At 46.2% G+C, this 21,473-nt stretch overlaps 1 protein-coding gene across 19 annotated transcripts in view; it reads left to right on the top strand.

The window, feature by feature from the left end:
• LOC139554568 (microtubule-actin cross-linking factor 1-like) overlaps nucleotides 1–21,473 on the top strand; it is a 253,793-nt gene that overhangs the window by 144,784 nt on the left and 87,536 nt on the right. For 18 of the 19 annotated variants that reach the window (XM_071367478.1, XM_071367481.1, XM_071367484.1 and 15 more), the window contains 16 exons: nucleotides 3,308–3,460; nucleotides 5,571–5,725; nucleotides 5,883–6,009; nucleotides 7,291–7,474; nucleotides 9,578–9,744; nucleotides 9,925–10,103; nucleotides 10,204–10,342; nucleotides 10,535–10,728; nucleotides 10,988–11,147; nucleotides 11,526–11,609; nucleotides 11,914–12,021; nucleotides 12,131–12,229; nucleotides 12,375–12,497; nucleotides 12,637–12,728; nucleotides 12,897–13,032; nucleotides 15,149–21,451. In XM_071367478.1, coding sequence (XP_071223579.1) covers nucleotides 3,308–3,460; nucleotides 5,571–5,725; nucleotides 5,883–6,009; nucleotides 7,291–7,474; nucleotides 9,578–9,744; nucleotides 9,925–10,103; nucleotides 10,204–10,342; nucleotides 10,535–10,728; nucleotides 10,988–11,147; nucleotides 11,526–11,609; nucleotides 11,914–12,021; nucleotides 12,131–12,229; nucleotides 12,375–12,497; nucleotides 12,637–12,728; nucleotides 12,897–13,032; nucleotides 15,149–21,451 — 8,403 coding nt within the window. The remainder of the gene's footprint in view (nucleotides 1–3,307; nucleotides 3,461–5,570; nucleotides 5,726–5,882; nucleotides 6,010–7,290; nucleotides 7,475–9,577; nucleotides 9,745–9,924; nucleotides 10,104–10,203; nucleotides 10,343–10,534; nucleotides 10,729–10,987; nucleotides 11,148–11,525; nucleotides 11,610–11,913; nucleotides 12,022–12,130; nucleotides 12,230–12,374; nucleotides 12,498–12,636; nucleotides 12,729–12,896; nucleotides 13,033–15,148; nucleotides 21,452–21,473) is intronic. The other variant, XM_071367480.1, reaches the window with a different exon arrangement.

Below are 21,473 nucleotides of genomic sequence, written 5' to 3' on the forward strand. Positions count from 1 at the left end.
TGGATAAGTAAATAAGTAATGGCCATATCAATGGATAAGTAAATAAGTAATGGCCATATCAATGGATAAGTAATGGCCATATCAATGGATAAGTAATGGCCATATCAATGGATAAGTAATGGCCATATCAATGGATAAGTAATGGCCATATCAATGGATAAGTAATGGCCATATCAATGGATAAGTAATGGCTATATCAATGGATAAGTAATGGCTATATCAATGGATAAGTAATGGCCATATCAATGGATAAGTAATGGCCATATCAATGGATAAGTAATGGCCATATCAATGGATAAGTAATGGCCATATCAATGGATAAGTAATGACCATATCAATGGATAAGTAATGGCTATATCAATGGATAAGTAATGGCTATATCAATGGATAAGTAATGGCTATATCCCAAAATGTATCTGAAGTGGCTGTTTCTTAACGTCCTCCACCATTTTGTTTTCCGTATTGGCCTCTTGACTCATGGTCCACCTCTAATAGTGCTAACCCGTTGCTAATGCTATTTCAATGTTAATTGAAGCTCTGAAGGGCAAGTCATATTAGTGCTTCCCTCACTCTGGCCCTTAGCTCAGCTTAAGCCTCTATTAAACCTTCATTTTGTATTTTTATTGAAACCTTTATTTAGCTAGGCAAGTCAGTTAAGAGCAAATTCTTATTTACAATGACGGCCTACCAAGAGGGGGTGGCAGGTAGCCTAGTGGTTAGAGCGTTGGGCCAGGAACCGGAAGGTTGCTAGATCGAATCCCCGAGCTGACAAGGTAAAAATCTGTCGTTCTGCCCCTGAACAAGGCAGTTAACCCACTGTTCCTAGGCCGTCATTGTAAATAAGAATTTGTTCTCAACTGACTTGCCTAGTTAAATAAAGTTTTTTTTTTTTTTTTTAAGGCAAAAGTCCTCCTTCGTGGACGGGGGTTGGGATTAAAATACAAAAATATAAGTAAAGGACAAAACACACACCATGACAAGAGAGACAATACCACATAAAGAGAGACCTAAGACAACAACAGCAAGACAGCAACACCCCCAAACAGGGAAACAGATCCCAATCAAAGGTGTTATCACATGCTCCACTAAGGCAGTTATTTATCTTATAACTTCTCCTTGTGTTAAAATGTATGTGGGTAAAACAAAGCGTGAATTGAAAGTACAAATCTCGGAGCACCATTAGGTGCAAAAACTCGACTTATCCAGTTGCGGCCCACTTTTTAGAAGCAAACCACTCGATTTCAGCCCTACCTTATATCGGCATCGAACATGTCATTCTCCCTAGGAGGGGGGTGACCTCGACAATGTATTAAAACGAGAGGCTGCCTGGACCTTTAATTTAAAGACCCTTGCTCCCTTCGGTCTCAACGTAGACTTTGATCTGAAGCCATTCTGGTGATTGTGATTTTGCTATTCGTTGCAAATGTTTGTAGGCCTATGTAGCCAAATTGTATCTGTGATCGTACGCTATCGTTCATGTTTTTGGTATGTTATTTTTATATCTGAGAATTAACCAATGATATCAGGCCACACCCGGCCTTGATTACAGACACCTGTGTGTGTCCTTTGACACTATATAAACTCGTCACCCCGCGGTGTTTGTCATTATACCCTGATGAAGACAGCTTGTCTGTCAAAACGTTGGATATTAGGTTATTAAATTATTGTATCTGAGCTCCTAGAGTGTGCGACTCTCCTTACATTTTTCAAGTATTCTACCCAGCACCTCGCCTTAATAGGTTCTACCCAGCACCTCGCCTCTAGAGCAATATATGACAACACGGCACGGTAGCAACACAACATGACAACAAACATGGTAGCAACACAACATGGCAACAGCACAACATGGTAGCAGTACAAAACATGGTACAAACATTATTGGGCACAGACAACAGCACAAAGGGCAAAGAGACAACAATACATCACGCGAAGCAGCCACAACTGTCAGTAAGACTGTCCATGATTGAGTCTCTTAATGAAGAGATTGAGATAATGAAGCGTTCTGTCAGGAAATGAGTCCATATAAATGTTTTTCTACACGTCAATATGAGGAGTTAAGCTAATGTTAATGAATGTTCATTTATTTTTAATTACACTTTTATTTACTCCTTTTTCTCCCCAATTTCGTGGTATCCAATTTGTAGTTAGTCTTGTCTCATCGCTGCAACTCCCGTACAGACTCGGGAGAGGCGAAGGTCGAGAGCCGTGCGTCCTCCGAAACACAACCCAGCCGCACTGCTTCTTGACACAAGGCCCACTTAACCCGGAAGCCAGCCGCACCAATGTGTCAGAGGAAACACCGTACACCTGGCGACCGTGTCAGAGTGTACTGCGCTCGGCCTGCCACAGGAGTCGCTAGTGTGCAGTGGGACAAGGACGTACGTCCCTGCCGGCCCTGACCACGACGACGCTGGGCCAATTGTGCACCGGCCCATGGGTCTCCTGGTCGCGGCCGGCTGCGACAGAGCCTGGACTCGAACCCAGAATCTCTAGTGGCACTGCTAGCACTGCGATGCAGTGTTTTAGACCACTGCACCACTTGGGAGACCCCTGGGTTGAATGTTTAATAGATAGTTTAGCTAGCAGAAAAGCTCATTCTGTCACGAACCGGCTCAAAGCCCGTAACAAAAGGGAGACCACGTGGCGATAAGGAGTAACAAAATATATATTTATTAAATAAAGTAACTAAGTACAATATACAATTGTGTGTGTAATCAGTAATCAGTAGTGTAAGTGAATGTTTAGCATGCATGAATGTGATAATGCAGGGTGTTGAAAGGTGCCAAAGCAAACAACCAAAAAGCACCACGAAACACAACAAAATCTATCAAGGTGTCTGCATGGAGAGAGTCTCTTCCATGAATGGGGAAGTGGTGCATTTATCCTATGACAGTGGGCCCAGGTGTTTCCCATGTAGCTGACGACCCTCCCAACTCCGCCCACCGGCATCCTAATAAGGAAACAAGAACAAAGAGAGAATACGGCAGACAGAGTGGGAGGGTCGTCACTATTCCGAGTTAGCTAGCAAACATTGTCACAGTGTCACGAATTGGTGATTGTAAGCTAAAATCACCAATGGGACTCTGTAGCTATGCTATTGAGCTGAGAAAGGAGATTCTGTACATGATCAATTTGGGGACTGTGGAGTTCAATGGAATCAATATGTATGGAAATAATTTGTCCATATACTGTAACAGTGCTGGCCTATAGTATCACAAAATCTTACCACTTCACTGACTTGACTGACTGACTGATTTGATTGGTTAAGTGATTGACACCCTCACTGACCAATGGCTGTACCTCACAGGAGGAGAAGGAGCAGCTGATTGAGTACCGCAGCTCGGTGGCTAGCCTGGTGGGCCGGGCCAAGACGGTGGTGCAGCTCCGCCCCCGCAGCGCAGAGAGCACCCTGGGAAGCACCACGCCCATCCGCGCCATCTGTGACTACCGGCAGATAGAGGTACAGCACCCCTCACCACACCCACACTATCGTGACAATACCAGGGTCATGTTCATTAGGCACCAAACGGAGGAAAACAGAGTCGCACAATGAGGAACTGCCTGGACTTAAACATTTTATATAAAAACTCACTTTGAATAAGTTTTCTGTTATGTGCGAATACAACCCAGGTCACCTTACCTCCCTTTACCTAACTGTATCCTTCCGCCAATTGTTTCTTCTCTGCCCTGCACAACCCTTCTCAGCACCACCTACGCCTTAGCAATCCAATATGGTGCATCTTCAAGCAATCAGCTTTCATCATTGGCTGCTTTCACCATGCCGTTGTTGGTCTATAGACCCAGTCAACTTGTCAGCTAAAAAACATGTTTAGTTGCTTCAATAGCATCTATTATTCAACTGTGAATGTAAACTGTGTCCCCCACATAGGGTTTTAGATGTACGGTGTTGATTGCAAGAGTGCTGCATTAGAGCTCTTGAAATGTTGTCTAGTGGCACTACCAGGCTGCAAAGACATCACTTGACATTATTATGTTGCTTGAGAACAGATAAGTAGTCAGATTTTGGCAGAGTGGGCTCAGTTCTCCTTAGTATTCGTGATCATGCTTTTGACCGTCATATCCTACTCATAGGGACATTCAAATGGCCTTTTTTTTTTAATGGCTCAACTTTTTCATCGATTTATTTTTCAGCTAAGAACACAGCAATATTGGATTATGCCATTCTATCATACTGGAAAGCCAACACTTGTTAAAGAGCCCACGGTAGCCACTCCAAAGTCAAGTAATGATTCATGAGACGAGAATACCTTTTGGCCACAGACACCCCACTCACCTCGCACTCACATTAACATGCGAAGCCTGTCTACAACCAGGCCCAAAGTGCTGCGTGATGCTAGCAGAGAAGCTAAACGCTAGGAATTATGAATTTCTCCCACTTGTGCAGACTCAGGCAAAAATCAGAATCCGCATTACTACTCCTGTGGTATTGCATAGGGACAGGAGATGCAGTGATTACTGTAGGGGTGCATCTCAATAGTCATGAGTGGCTTCCTCTTCTCCTTTCCTTCATCCGCGACTACTAGGAACACACACACACACACACACACTTTTCCATTGACACCAACTATGGGCCACTTTAAAGTAAACACACATGACCCTGACAAGGTCTTCATGACACGATCGCAAAATAATCTTTCTCTCCCCTCTTTTATGTCTTCTCCATCCTACCGTTTCCCCTTCCTACCCTCCATCTTTCACTCCTCCGTCTCTTCCTCTCTCCCTTCTTCTCGTGTGTCCGCTGGGCTGTCAAGGCTAACGTTCAGGTATTACTGCCAATGTTCACCTTCTCTCACCTCAGCGCTCAGCTTTTACACGGCACACTGAATACTCCCTGGTTACTCTACGCTCTTATAAAGTGATTTAGGATCAGTTTTTCTTTATATCGGTTGGATTCACGCCCATTATTAGCTGAAGTCCCAGATCAGTTGGTAAAAGCGTGACGTAACCACACGACTGAAAACAGTATCCCCGGGTTACTCAGTCAGCGAGACTAGTTTAGCCGCAGTCGTAAGCTTTTCTGTACATTTACTTTGCAGTATTTCTGTGTGTGTGTGTGCAGGGGATGGGGTGAGAGGGGGGTGGGGCTGGGGGCAGTTGTTTTAGATGCACAGACCTCGCTTTGCTGAGCTAGACAATTATTTGTTTTTTTAAATAAAATCAATAATGAAGAACTTCGGAAAGCACATCCGTACTATGCCAATTTGAAACTGCTACTACCCGAGCTCTCTGTATTTGTTGGCCAGATGTCGACTAATATTGTAATGAGTGTGGGCAGGTCTAGCCATTTTCAGTCCAAAGGATACTGTTTTAGTCCCATGGTTTGTAAATGGCTGCTCGATTCAATATGGCACGGTTCTTGTGGTAGATTATAGTTTCTCTTTCAGTTGTTAGGGCTTTTGCAAACCACATTAAACTCATGAACGCTTGCATTTTGGCTTGTATTATTTGTTTGTTGCCGCAAACCTTTACGTTTCCATTTGTTTTCCCTCCACCTCCCCTTCTCTGTATATCTGTATCTCTCTCCCCCCCCCCCCCCCCCCCTCCTGTAGATCACCATCAGCCGAGGTGAGGAGTGTGTGTTGGCGGACAACTCTCAGAGGACTAAATGGAAGGTGATCAGCCCCAGTGGAAACGAGGCTATGGTGCCGTCAGTCTGCTTCACCGTGCCACCGCCCAACCAGGAGGCCATGGACACCGCCAGCAGGTACACACACACAGTTCACACACATAGACATACACACATGCACGCAGGCACACACATGAGCAGATCAACACACATACTTACACACAGGCGGATGCACACACACACACACACATACCTAACCCTGCTGTATATTGAAATGTAATTCCATGTGTTGTAGGATGGAGCAGCTGTACCAGAACGTGATGTCTCTATGGCACAATCTACACGTCAGCATGAAGAGTGTGGTCTCCTGGCACTACCTGCAGAAAGACATCAGGACCGTCTCCTCCTGGAGCCTAGACACGGTTAGACATACTGTTTTAACTCTACGTGTCAACATCCAAGTCTTCAACCACATATATCTCACATAACTGGTCTATTTCTTATAGTTTCTTCCAAGCATATTTCTCTCTCCTGCGCTCTCTCCCGCGCTCTCTCTGTCCATGTCGCAGTACATCTATGACGGACATATCGTATTGCTCTCGATCTCTCATCTGTCTGTCTTCAACTACATTTATCCCACATAACTGTTCTATTTCTTATACACTGAACAAAATATAAACGCAACATGTAAAGTGTTGGTCCCATGTTTCCTGAGCTGAAATAAAAGATCCCAGACATTTTCCATACGCACAAAAAGTTTATTTTGCTAAAATTTTGTTCACAAATTTGTTTACATCCCTGTTAGTAAGAAATTCTCCTTTGCCCAGATAATCCATCCACCCGACAGGTGTGGCATATCTAGTAGCTGATTAAACAGCATGTTCATTACACAGGTGGACCTTGTGCTGGGGACAATAAAAGGCCACTCTAAAATGTGCAGTTTTGTCACACAACAAAATGCCACAGATCTCTCAAGTTTTGAGGGAGCATGCAATTGGCATGCTGACTGCAGGAATGTCCACCAGAGCTGTTGCCAGAGAATGTAATGTTCATTTCTCTACCATAAGCCTTACAACCGCAGACCACGTTTTATGGAGTTGTGTGGGCAAGCCATTTGCTTATGTCAACGTTGTGAATAAAGTGCCCCGTGGTGGTGGGGTTATGGTATGGGCAGGCATAAGCTACGGACAACGAACACAATTGCATTTGATACCGTGATGAGATCCTGAGGCCCATTGTGAGGCCCATTTTATTTTAAGGTATCTGTGACCAACAGATGCACATCTGTTTTCCCATCATGGGAAATCCATAGATTAGGGCCTAATGAATTTATTTCAATTGACTCATTTCCTGCTCTCTCCCTCTCAGGCTGATAGCTTTTATCTCATATTACTTACTTACTTTATGGTGTAATGTCCCTCTGTCATACATCTTCCTCTTTCTCCTCCATCTGCTAATGTGTTCATATCGACTTCATGCCTTATTACCTATGAATAACGGCTTAATGCATGTTAATTAATACACATATCGGCAGCACTTTAGGGACCGCAATAGAAATAAGTATCTGACTTTATTGTGCTATCCCTGTCACGTTTTCTGAAATGTATATACTGTGTGTATACATGCTTTTTTGACTGGCATATAAAATCAACCACTACTCTTAAATGTATCTGACGTACACCTCTCTCGCCCTAACCCCTCAGGTACGTTCCCAGACCCCTGTGGCGAGGGACCAGGCTCTGGACCACTTGGAGGCCCACCTGGCTGACTTCCTCTCTGACAGCAAAGAGAGCGCCCTCTTCACCACGACCGAGAGACGCGAGCTGGAGAGAGACGCCCACACCGCCCAGGAACACTGCCAGGACCTGCTGGTCAACATGGAGACAGGTAGATGGACAGATACGGTGTCTCAGTCCCAATTCCCCAGCCTTTTCCCTGATGTGTGCACTTGTTCACTCCCTTACTTGGATTTAAAAGCAGAGGATTGGTATTGGAGGCATTGCATACACAAATCCTTTGGTTTTAAGTGCACGAGGGGTAGTGCACATTTCAGGGGAAAGGGTGGAGAATTGGGAGGGAGTGTAGAGATTGGCTTACTTTGCTCACATACTTACTTACCTTTACTTGCTTGGTAGTATTTAGATTCATACAAATTATTTATAGAACACATACAGTTGAAGTCGGAAGTTTACATACACTTATGTTGGAGTCATTAAAACTCGTTTTTCAACCACTCCACAAATTTCTTGTTAACAAACTATAGTTTTGGCATGACACAAGTAATTTTTCCAACAATTGTTTACAGGCAGATTATTTCACTTAGAATTCACTGCATCACAATTCCAGTGGGTCAGAAGTTTACATACACTAAGTTGACTGTGCCTTTAAACTGCTTGGAAAATTCCAGAAAATGGTGTCATGGCTTTAGAAGCTTCTGATAGGCTAATTGACATCATTTGAGTCAATTGGAGGTGTACCTGTGGATGTATTTCAAGGCCTACCTTCAAACTCAGTGCCTCTTTGCTTGACATCATAGGAAAATCTAAAGTAATCAGCCAAGACCTGGTTCATCCTTGGGAACAATTTCCAAATGCCTGAAGGTACCACGTTCATCTGTACAAACAATAATAATCTGTACACACAAATCAATCCCAGAACAACAGCAAAGGACCTTGTGAAGATGCTGAAGGAAACGGGTACAAAAGTATCTATATCCACAGTAAAACAAGTCCTATATCGACATAACCTGAAAGGCCGCTCAGCAAGGAAGCCGCCATAAAAAAAGCCAGAATACCGTTTGCAACTGCACATGGGGACAAAGATTGTACTTTTTGGAGAAATGTCCTCTACACAGAGGGAAACAAAAATAGAACTGTTTGGCCATAATGACCATCGTTATGTTTTGAGAAAAAGGGGGAGGCTTGCAAGATGAAGAACACCATCCCAACCGTGAAGCACAGGTGTGGCAGCATCATGTTGTGGGGGTGCTTTGCTGCAGGAGGGACTGGTGCACTTCACAAAATAGATGGCATCATGAGAAAGGAAAATTATGTGGATATATTGACGCAATATCTCAAAACATCAGTCAGGAAGTTAAAACTTGGTCGCAAATGGGTCTTCCAAATGGACAATGACCCCAAGTATACTTCTAAAGTTGTGGCAAAATGGCTTAAGGACAACAAAGTCAAGGTATTTGAGTGGCCATCACAAAGGCCTGACCTCAATCCTATAGAACATTTGTGGGCAGAACTGAAAAAGCGTGTGTGAGTAAGGAGGCCTACAAACCTGACTCAGTTACACCAGCTCTGTCAGGAGGAGTTGTGGGAAGCTTATTGTGGGAAGCTTGTGGAAGGCTACCCGAAACGTTTGACCCAAGTTAAACAATTTAAAGGCAATGCTACCAAATACTAATTGAGTGTATGTAAACTTCTGACCCACTAGGAATGGGATGAAAGAAATAAAAGCTGAAATAAATCATTCTTTACTATTATTCTGACATTTCACATTCTTCAAATACAGTGGTGATCCTAACTGACCTAAGACAAGGAATTTTTACTAGGATTAAATGTGTGAAACTGAGTTTTAAATGTATTTGTTTAAGGTGTATGTAAACTTTCGACTTCAACTGTAAATAGTTCACTCAAAAGACAAATGTGTGTCTGTTTTGCATGGGTACAGGAAGATTGACAGAGTGCATCCCCTCACTTCACCCAGTCTTAGCTTCATCCACATTTGGGGCTTGAGGGCAACATTGGGGATTCTAATGAAAGGGTTTTCTGATGGTGCATTGACCCAATTAAGTGGGATTGAAATTCAATTATCTCTCTTGTCTTATCTCCCCACTCCCGCCTGTCTCCATTTACTCTCCCCCTTTCTCTACCCCTTCCTCTCTCTCTTTTTCTTTTCATCTTTCATCTACTCTCCCCCTCTTTCCACCACCTCCTCGCTCTCTCTTTCTCTCTCTATTTCTGTCCCTCTCGCTCTCTCCAGTGGAGAAGGATGAGTCTGTCTCTCGGTCCTACCTGTCAGAGCTCCAGAATATTAAACTGCGTTTGGAGGAGGCGGAGCAAAGGCTGATGCGCGGCATTCAGACTCCTCCCCCTAGCAACCGATCGGGTGACAGCGTCGACAACACTGTTCAAATTGCAGAGCAGGAGGTCAGAATTGTGCCACAGCCCCATCTGCTGGTCACCAGAGTCCTAACCCTCTTTTTCATCTGCCAACGAAAAGGAGACCAGCACTAACTTTATTCAGTTGCTTTCATTTATTTTCTTGTTTCAACTTAATGCTGTATAATGAATATGCAAATCAAGACTAACCCTTATTCCCGGTGTCAGAAGCTGCAGTCGGACCTGGAGGGCCTGCGGACCAGTCTTGGTGAGGTGTCGCGTCGCTGTGTGACTTTCTTTGAGGAGAAGCCCACCTCCTCCAGTGTCCCCGTGCTGCGCTCTGAACTCAACCTGGCTGTGGAGAAGATCGACAGACTACACAACCTCTCCTCCGTCTACCTGCACAAGTGGGTTGGCGGCACGCGTGTGCGCGCACACACAGTCAAGATACTCTCTCTTAACCAATATACTTGACTAAGTATCACGCGCTTCCCCTTTTTCTCTCAGGCTGAAGACAGTAGATGTGCTGATGTACAGCTTGCAGGCCGCAGAGAGCCAGGTGAAGAGGTACGAGAGCAGGCTGAGTGAGGAGGACATCGTCCCTGCAGGCACCAACGCCATCCAGGCTCTACGGGAACAACTGGGGGTAAGAGACTGGCAAATACAATGAAAGACCAAACTATCTACAAATCCCACTAATTCAGATACTGGGTAGTACAAACGCATGACAAAGTTATTAATGCCCACAAAGACGATGCATGGACCAATATTACGATTTGTCTGTTAATGATAAGAGTGTGTCTGTGTGCTGATTCTCTGCGTCTCCCCTTCACTCCAGACGTGGCAGTCGGAGCTTGAGGACCAGGAAGGGGTGTTTAGCTCCCTGCAGTCGGCGGTACAGAAGGCCCGAGAGGCGGGGACTCAGCTGAACAGGCTCCACCCAGACCGCAGCCCGGAGCTGGAGCGCTACCAGGAGAGAGCCACCCAGCTCACCGAGAGGTGGGCCGGAGTCAAGAGACAGATGGACACACGGTGAGTGGGGGACGGATGGCTGGCTGGATGCAGTCAGTTTGTCAGATAATTTTTAATAAAAGTCTTATGTGAAGCTTAATCCTTACTCAGTATTTGTGCTGTAGGTTTATGCTTAAATGAATACAGTATTTCCTTGAGATGGGGACAGTTTTTGAAAACCACCATTCTGTTTAAATGTGAAATAGAGAAGAGCATAGACCCATATCACTGATTGGGTACTTTATTGAATGGTATGTGATGTGTTGGTGTGTTTTTCCAGGCGAGGGGAGCTAGAAGCCCTGGGCTCGGTCCTGCAGCAGTACAGAGATGGTCACTCTGCTCTGATCCACTGGATAGAGGAGACCACTGAGAGACAGGAGAACACCCAGCCTGGAAAGACTGACAGCAAAGTCCTGTCTGAACAACTAGCACAACAAACGGTGAGAGGGATGGATGGAGACCGAACGAGTCGGGTAGAAAGAGTCGGGTAGAAAGAGTCGGGTAGAAAGAGTCGGGTAGAAAGAGTCGGGTAGAAAGAGTCGGGTAGAAAGAGTCGGGTAGAAAGAGACGGGTAGAAAGAGGCGCAACGAGACGGGTAGAAAGAGGCGCAACGAGACGGGTAGAAACGAACGACACACAGTAGATAGATATTGACCCAGCCTTAGAGAGAGGTTCATTGGGGGGGAAAAAGAGATGAGCAATAGCTTTGTTTAAAATAGGCTAATGAGGAAGGTGATTGAAACTAATGGAAGATCTGACTGTGGTTGAGTGACATCTGTAAATAACATCTATTCTCTTTGACCTGATTCTCTCCTCAGGCATTAGTAGCCGACATCGAAAAGAACCAGACCAAACTGGATGAGTGCCAAACACACTCAAAACAGTACTGCACCTCTGTCAAGGTAGAGTACAACATCACTTTGTCATTGTAATGTAGAGATACGTTTTTTGGATGATTGGAAAATGACCCCTAAGTAAGCATTTCACTGTTAGTCTACACCTATGGTTTATTTGTTGTGACAAATAAAATGTGATTTGATGTCTCAAAATATGATTATTCTTGCTATGTGTCATATATTTTAAATTGAGGTAGGCTACTGGATAGCCAATTTCCACACTAAATGTCCCATAACAGTACAACATACAAAATAGTCATTTTCTGCTTGCTGTAAATAAGTTACACGTGTCCGTATCTGTGTCCTTCAGGACTACGAGCTGCAGCTGATGACATTCAGAGCGTTTGTGGAGTCGACACAGAAGTCGACCGGGAAGAGGAGGAGGATGCACTCTTCATCAGACGCCATCACGCAGGAGGTAAGGAGAGATGGAGAGGAGCGTCACAATGTGGCGAATGTATTTCTAGAAATATGTGCCAATGTCATCGTGCGAAGCCAAAAGCAAAGGGATTTCTTTGCCATTCCAGTTCATGGACTTGCGCACGCGTTACACAGCCCTGGTTACCTTGACGACGCAGCACGTCAAGTACATCAGCGATGCACTGAGAAGACTAGAGGAGGAAGAGGTACTGTATGTCTCGCTCTTTTTCCGTTTTTCATTCTCTCTTCTGGTTTTTTTCAACCTTCCTCTGTGTCTGTCAGATTTATTGTCTGTACCGCCAATCAGTTTCTATCATAGTGACATAATCTCCGCATCCACCCCCCCTGCAGAAAGAGGTGGAGGAGGAGAGGCAGCAGAGGGTAGGCCAGGTGTCAGAGCTGCTGGGCTGGGTCAAGGGCCTCCAGGGCCGAGCAGGGGACCCCTCCGCCGAGTCATCCATCGCAGCGCAGGAGGTACAGAAATATGAAATGCATCTAGTATATTATGGAATTGAATATTATATGCATCCACTGTTCTTTCTTATATCATACTCTCTGAGCCGATAAAATAAATTTAACTTTTTTCAAATGTTCATTTGTGTTGTGTTCATAGGCCATGAGTGAGCAGTTAGCGGCTAAGAAGGAGGAGGTGGCTAAGGTTATCAGGAACACCCAAGTCTTCCTGATGTCTAAACAGGCCAGCAAGTAAGTTCAGATCACTCTTACACACATTAATACCACTGTATAAACACACATACTGTATAGGGCACTCAGTAACATCTCACCTATATCCACACACCACACACACACATACACACACACACACACACACACACATACAAGTTCAAACTGACAGAAACGTTTGTCCTCTAGGTTGTCCCCAGAGGAACGTGCCCAGGTGACCTGCCAGCTGGACGAGCTGACTGCCACCTACAGCCAGCTGTGTGACAGTTCCACCGCCCAACTGCAACAGCTGGTACAACAGCAGGCCAAAGAGGAGCAGAGAAAGGTAGAGTGGATGGAGGGAGGGCAGGAGGTAGGGTGACTGGGAAAGCAAAAGGGAAGAGGGAGGAGAAGGGCGGTTGCGGCTCAAGCCGTAAACTCACTAACGAGTTGCCAATGCGAGCTTACGACATTGCTGTTCAAGTGTGTTGCTCACTGACAATGTCTGTCTGCCTGTTGTGGATTTTGAGGTTCTGAAATGGAATATGCTCACGAGCCGAGCGCGTGTGAGTGAGAGTGTGTCGCATGCTGTGTTGCCCGTCACCACGTGTGCATTCTTTGACACCCATCATCCGCCATGCTGAATGTTGTTACCTCATAGACTCGGTTTGGTTTAACAGCCATTTCGTGTGTAATTGCATGGTGCGCCCCCCTCACTTGCACCAGCTTGCAGCCGTGTCACCCATCATCATCATCATCGTCATCAAACACATCCGCTTAAAGACTAATCTATGGCCCCCAATTGGCGTAGTAGTCGGTGAGCCGAAGAAGTCATGCTACCATTTAGCTATAGTAGCTTTTTGATAGGAGGTGCGACCTCAGTCTGCCTTCATAGTCACAAGATAGTCACCCCATGTTAGAGCACATTCGCAGTCACCCCTCCGTATGCGCCACATCACTTCGGAGCGGTCATTAGAAGTCAGTGGGTGTTACACTAAATTACAATGGTTATTTACTGTCCCCACACGTTAGGTAGACTGCCTTTTTTTAATGTTTCAGCCATAAACCTACAGAAGCGGATACATCCTCTCCATAAACACGTGCACATACTCGTTCACGTAGTCGAAATCCAACCACACTGTCATGCCCCCCCCCCCCCCCCCCCCAATATACATGAGTCCAAATGTGATGTTATGCGTGTGTGAGCCAGTACCGGGGATGTACCGAGAGTATCAGGGAGATGTTGTATGAGAGTGAGAGTGTTGGTGTGTGGGCGTACATCCCCACCCACGAGTGTGTTTTCTATGAATGGTTGTGGTTTTCTGGGTGGTTCTATACTCTCAAGAAAAATGTACACACGTTGCATCAAGTCACTTGCCAGAGAAGAGTGTCTAACTGCCAGTGTCGGCTTAGTGTGAGCGCCAGAGGCCAGCTACGCAAACCCCCACGTCACCGTTTGAGCATGATGTTTCCAGATCACAGTGTGTGTGTGTGTGTGTGTATATGTTTGTGCCGTCTAATGCATTAATGTGTGAAATAATCAGCATTTTGCTTCAAAATCACTAACAGCTGCCAGAAGAGAATCAAGGACATCCAGCTCTCAGCAAAGGATAAGAGGGACTGTAGTTAAGGGACTGTAGTATGATGCAGAATCCTATGATCTATGTTTAAGTTGAGCTAGTCTATGTCATCTGTTACTTAGCCAGTGAGCACAGAATCAGTGAGATAAGTCCATTGTGGAGTCAATTTAGGTTAGATTTGAGCGGGGACATTTGGAACGAGCCAATGAACCGTAGTCAGAAGTAACTAATGCCTCTCAGCCATAGCTAGTGAATGGTCCTTAGCCTATGGAGTCTATTGAAATGGTGAGTCAGTCAGGCGAGTCAGGGCCATCTAGGCAGCGCCTCGGGTAGATGGAGTGTGGCATGCAGAATCCTAATACCAAGCTTCTCACCTGTCGCTCCTCAATCTGCCGAGCCCTCGGCCTGTTAATCACGGGACAGACAGCCGCGTTCGGTAAGTAGTGCTGGCGTTCTCTCTTACCGCTGCTTCCGATCTGACCTGCCTTCTCTAGCCAGTTCTTCTTTTCTTTCATCCTCCCTTTTGGAGGTTGCGTAGCATATTGGTTTTCTGCATTTCTGTTCGCTATGTAGCATGCTTAGTGCTTTGTAGAACAAAGGTAAGTGTTCTTGTGCCATGACGAAAGAGAAATAATGTGGGAATATACAAATAACAATAAAAAAAGATGAATGCTATATCAAATCATATTATATCTATTGAAATATGCTTTTGTCACCATAATTATGTCGAAGTAATTATTATGGCTCTTGGGTGAAGGGTTATTTTTTTTGCTGGATACTTATGGGCTATGGGTTCCTCAACAAAGTACTCAAACTGTTAAACAAAGTATGTAGGTAGAAGGAAGTTCAAATATTCACTATTATTTGTTTCTTTATCTTCAGAGCCAATCTGCCATTGGCGGAGTTATTGACCTGGGCACCATGGAAACCGTCCCAGTCTTCCAAGCTGCACAGCGTGGCCTCATAGACCTGGACACCTGCCATGTCTTATTGGAGGCCCAGCTCACCATGGGTGGGTTGTTTCAGCTTGACTCCCCTGTGAGCCTATCACTGGAAGAGGGCCTCAACTGTGGCATGATTGATACTCACATCAGCCAATCCCTATCAGAGCTGGAGAGTGCCTTGCATCTTGTCGACCAGACAGAACAACTGGAGGGCCAGCTCCTCCCAGTGGCTGCAGCCATGGAGGCAGGCCTTATCAAAGAGGAGGTGGGGCTGCGTATCCTGGAGCTGCAGATTAACACAGGAGGCCTGAGGGAGTTAGGAGAAGGTAGACTAACCTTGAATAGTGCCGGAGAGATGGGCCTGCTGACCCCAAGGGTCTACACCAAGCTCGGGTCACGGGTCAATCGGCGGGAGCTTATTGACCCCAACACAGCTGATAAACTGAATCTGGACGAACTGCGGCAGCGCTGCATCCTCAGCGATGACACCGGCTTGTATCTGCTGCCAGTGAAACAGCAGCCAGGAGGCACAGTCTGTCTCCGATCTGGCAGGAAGGTCGGGATCTTCCGTGCTGTCCAAGAGGGACTGATTGACAGGCAAGTAACAGTGAGATTACTGGAGGCCCAGCTGTTTGCTGGTGGCATCTCTGACCCCCGTTCTGGGCATCTTCTGACTGTGAACGAGGCTGTGCGTCACAATCTGATGGACCAGGACCTGGCCTGTGCCATGCTGACCCGCCAGCTGCAGAGTGGTGGGATACTAGACCCTGTAACTGGGGATCGCCTAGGGGTGGAGGAAGCAATCCAGAGGGACCTACTCTCACCTCATCTGGCCCTGCTGGTGCTCGAGTCCCTCTGGGCTTTTATAGGGATGCTCTGGCCTGAGTCAGGGGAGCTGCTGCCCATTGCAGAGGCTCTACAACAAGGGGTCATCTCGGGAGAACTAGCTTGGAACATCCTGAGACAACGCCATGCGATAGGTGCCCTCTACCTTCCGGAAACCCCCAAGGTGGTGTCCCTGAATCAGGCTAAGGAGGTCCTTGAACCCAAAGTGGCTGAGATTCTGAAGGAGATTCAGATCCCAGATGTGCTGCACAATATGAACCAGTCAGGTTCCCCAAAACTGAATCGCCTAATGTGGGGCTCCACTGGCACATCCCATCCTCCCTCCTCGTCCCCTGCCTCTTCCCCAGGGCTCAACTGTGACCCCTCATTCCTGGAGAAAATGGCCCCTGAGGAGCAGGCACATCACCGCCTGCTTTTCCATTTAATGACCCACAGCTATGTGGATGCCCATTCTGGCCAGCGCTTAGTGTTGCTCGAGCCTGAGCTGGTGGAACTTGTCAAGGCTGCTGCTGGTCTGATCAATGTGGATCCTATACCTGGAGTGGTTGAGGAAGGGTTGAGTTTGACTACAGAAAGACAGGAGTGTATGGAAGTGGTGCCAGATGTAAGTTTGCCGGATACTCTGCAGACAAGGGAAATTGGAAAGGTCCAAGAAAAGAGTGCAATATTCAGCTTGCCTGAAAAATATATTTATTCCAGAAAGATGGTAGAAGAAGCTGATAATCAAGGATGGGATGGTACACCTGACACATTGCAGGCTAACCAAACTGGATTAAAGGAGATGGGACAGGTAGACCTTGACTCAACTATGAGAATAAGTGAGGAGGTAGATGGAGGTGTACATGGAGAAGTAAAAGGTGAAAAGGATGAAATGGTTAGTTTTGAAAGTGCCCCGCCCTCAGGTGGACTACCAGAAAAGCAATTAATTACAGACTCGTATGAAGATGGGCTGGTAGAGATGGAATCAGAGGGCGCAAGAGAGAGTGGTCACAGAAAGGCGAAGGAGGAGGACTCCCTCGTGGAAGACGTTGACAGTACACTTGTAGAAGCCTTAGAAATGTACTCGACACCGGTAAAGCCAGAGACTTTGATGCCAAACCAATATTTCAAAGAACCTGATATCTCCCCATCAGAGACAAATGAAAAGGAGGGTGTGCCTGTGAGTGTTGGAGTTAAGTATGCTATGAAGGATACTCAGAGGGTCACAGAGAAGACCCAACCCCATGTTATGAGATTAGAGGCAGCAGCGGTGAAGAGTGAGGAGGATGTTGAGCTGGAAAGGTTGGCCTCGGAGCTTCAGCAAGGGGGTCTACTGACTGAAGGAGGGCGGCGGCTTCTCCCGGACGAAGCCGTGGCTCAGGGGGTCCTCCCTGGACACACTGCAGTCAAGCTGATGGCCAAGGCAGGACTTTTTGGAGGTTTCCTGGATGTCAATGTGTGCGAATCCCTGAGCATGGAGGATGTGATGCAGGAGGGTCTGCTTGATGAAGACCTGATGTGGAGTGTGCTGAAATCAGAGAAGACCCTGGCAGGGGTAGTGGATGTAGAGAAGGGGAAAATTTGTACCCTGAAGGATGCTGCTCGGGCAGGCCTGATAGACTCCAACACAGCTGCTCGGCTCCTGGAGGCCCAGGTGGTCTCAGGGGGAGTGGTTGACCTGCGAAGAGACAAAAAAGTATCTGTTACCCTGGCAGCCAACCTTGGGCTGATAGAGGAAGACCAAAGAGAGAAGCTATTTGCGTTGGAGAAGTCATACCGTGGAAAAGGCTCAGACCCAGATGCATCTCTCACCAAAGCAACATTGCAGCTGCAAATTAATGGGGTTGTAGATCCCAAAACTAAGTCACCTGTTCCCCTAAAGCAGGCCCTTGAAAGAGGTTTGCTTGGGCAGGAGGAAGTCTATCAAGCCTTGTCCCAGCAAGTGGCGGAGGGTGGCATCGTGCACCACAACTCTGGAGTTAGACTGTCAGTTACTGATGCTTTGCAGCGAGGTCTGGTAGACTGTGCCATATCCCCAAAACTGTGGGAGTTAGAGAGGGCATGTCAGGGGGAGGTAGGCCTCTCTTCAAACCCAGATGCTGCCCTCCTCCAGGCATCCACAGGTTCCATTTTGGACCCTGATTTAAGGTGTAGACTTACATTGACAGAGGCTGTCTCTGATGGTCTGCTCAATGAGAGCATTGCCAAGAAAGCAATGGTTTCTCCAGGTGTAACAGAAGGTGTTTTGGATCCACAAAGTGCCCAAATTGTGCCTTACTCAGACCTTGTAAAGCAAGGCAAGATTGACATTAAGAGTGGAAAGCGCTTCTTAGAAGTGAAGCCTTTCAAGGGAATCCAGGATAAGCAAACAGGTGAAATCCTGAACCTAGCTAAAGCAATTGTATCTCAACAAGTTGATCCGGTCCCAGCACTCAGAATGTTGCAAAGCCAGGCAGACACTGGAGGGATTATTGATATTTCCAATGGAGCTAGGCTCCCTCTGCCTAAAGCCTCTAAGAAAGGGCTGGTAGGAGAACATATGGCCAGGCTCATTGCCACCAACCAGGTTCTGAAAGGGGGCTTGCTTGACCCTTCCACTGGGCAGAGAGTCTCAAGCCTGAAGAACGCTGTCAAAGATGGGCTTATATCCAGAGAAATGGCTGCAGAGCTCCAAGACAACCTGGGCTCCATGGAAGTAGAATGTGACGATGAGGATAGTTCAACACCCGTTGCCTCTTCAAGTAGTCCTGCAGTCACATTATCAATATCCAGTCCAGACAGCCAAACCAAAATAATTATCGAAAGCTCTGAAGTGATTTCTCCAACCCTACATCCAGAAGAGTCAGAAAAAAGGTACAACCTTTTGATGATCGCAGAGGACATTGCGAAGACTCTAGAAGCTGGAACATTCACGCAGTCAGGAACTATGCAACACCATGGCTCTGTTTACATTGAAGAAGAGATGGAAGAGGAACAGGTCTCAATAGCCGGGAAGACATTGGAAATTGAGTCAAACCAGTCAATCAATTTGTTGGCTCAGTTTACAGTCAATGCAGAGAAAAGGCTTCAGCAGGCCCTTCAGGAGATGGAGACGCCGCAAGATGTTACTGTTAGAACACCAGAACAGGATAACAAAAATGCATCTAGATCAGTTGGTGGAAGTAGTTCAATCATGCTGCAGGGGCAGTCTGCTATGGGGAAAGAACCACGGATGGATTTGACAGTGGCCATTGGCAGAGAAGGTAGAGACCAAGAGGGCAGCATAGACATGTCTACCCTTGTTCAGAGAGATGAAGGGAAGACACACGTGGTAGAAGACAGTACTGAGAGAGTGGCGGAGCAAGGTAAAATGGAGGTTGAGCGAGATACAAAGATTGAGGCCAGAGAGAGCGATGATCTTGGACATGCATCACCCAATTCTAAGGAGGCCGAAGGTAAGAGCAAAAAGAAGAGGAAGAATAAGAAGAAAGGAAAAGGGAAGGAGGTCGATACTGAGCAAAGACCCTCAGAAAAATCTGATATACAGAAAACGGAAAACAAAGACCAGAATGCACATTCAGAGGGTAAAGGTCATAATTGTAAGGATAGGGGTGCTGAGTCCACTAGAGGTTATGTTACCCTACAGGAGAAAGAGGAGTCACCCGTGCAAGATGTTCAATCTGCACTCAAAGGTGCTAAGGTACAGACTGTTGAGAGGTTCGACGATCCAAAGGATATTGGCAAAGTAAGGGAAGGTTCTACAGTTCTACCAGGAGCCATAGAAGATGCTCTTGAGGTAGAGAGAGAGGGTACAGAGAACAAGGTCTTCTTGGTTCAAAGACAGGTAGAGAAGAACAAAACACCCAAGATATCTAAAGCATCAGAGAAGGTTGAACCTGTGACAGAAGAGATACCATCCATCCATGATCAAGCAGATTCTGAAGTGGCACTAACGAAGGCTGTTCTCGAAAGCTTAGACAAAAAGTCAAAGATACCCATCGGAGCAGAAAAGGTTGAACCAGCGACAGAGGAGAGATCATCCGTCCACAATAGAGTTTCTAAGGATGAGCAAAAGTGGGAAGTGGAGCAGATTGTGGAAAAGAGTGATACAGATGGGGTGGAGACAGTTTCTCAACAGACTGGACAGCAGGAGCATAAGGATAGGAAAGAGGTGGAAATCACTCTGAAAACCACCCGAGTAGCCAATGATAAAGAGGCCCTTTTACTGAAGGCAAAAGAGAGTATTCTGAGGAAGGTGTTAGGGCGTGGTGTCAGTGAGAAGCAAGCTGCAGAGGAGCTAGTGGCACTGCGTCAGGTAGTGGGGAAGAAAGAGAGTTTGGTGACATCCGAAGAGGATCTTAAGACTGTGGGGAGTCCTGAGGTTTCACCAGAAGAGAGGGAGGGTAAGGGAATTGACAAGAAGGAAGAAGGAGAAAGAGAGAACGTTGTGCCTGACCATTCTACAATAACTGTAGCTGCAGAGGAAGTGACAAAGGCTTTAGAAGTAGAGAAAGAGAAAGTTCTATCAGAACAGTCTAAAAGGGAAGAGAAAGGGGAGAAGGTTGTGTTAGACCAGATTGAAGAAGGAAAGAAGGAGGAAACATCTCTAACAGACCAGCTTAAAGAGACCAAGTCGGGAAAGAAAAATAAGAAGAACAAAAAGTCGAAGATGCATAAAGTGGCAGAAAAAGTTGAACCTGCGAGAGAGGAGAAACCGTCCATCCACAATAGAGCAGATTCGACACCGGCTGATGTTGACAGCTCAGCCTCTGGGGAAGAGCAGAAGATTGAGAAGCAGCAAGACAGTCAATCAGACAGTGATGTAACAAGGGTGGCAAGTGGTGACGAGCTGAACAAAATGGCTGCCTTTACTAAGAGTCCTAGTGGAGTTGACACCAATCAACGAAGATCAACCCACACCACTGCACCATACCAAGTCGATGTACATCTTGAGGAGAAAACTGAGGAGGACATTTCTTTGGGGAGAGAAACTGATCCGCATGGCAAAGAAATTGAACAATTTAGGATTGATACAGCTGAGAAAGATGTCCACCCAGACACCCATCGTGTTATTGACATTGTGGATGCCTCTCCTGAAGCCCTTGTATCCATGTCGGGCGCCCATCTGGTCAAGGCCTCTGTGGCACCTGCTACCCAGCCGGCTAAAACCACTGGCAAAATGAAGAAGAAGAAAAAGAAACAACTACAGGAGCAGAAACCTGACAGTCCCACTGAAACTGAGTCTAAAGAGGAAAAGTACCTTGAGTCCACAGAATCAGGACAGTTCTGGTCTGTTGAGAACCCACAGGCTGATGAGATTGTCGAATCTGATACAACAGAAGTACCCGATTCTGATACAACTGACAGCTGGAAGGAGGATGGAGAAATCCAAGAATTGGAGATAACGAAAGAGAAAAGCCCAGCTAAGAAGGGAAAGGTAAGCAATCGATGCATTTAGT

Source organism: Salvelinus alpinus, chromosome 26 (genome assembly GCF_045679555.1).
Source record: "Salvelinus alpinus chromosome 26, SLU_Salpinus.1, whole genome shotgun sequence".
NCBI lineage: Eukaryota > Metazoa > Chordata > Actinopteri > Salmoniformes > Salmonidae > Salvelinus > Salvelinus alpinus.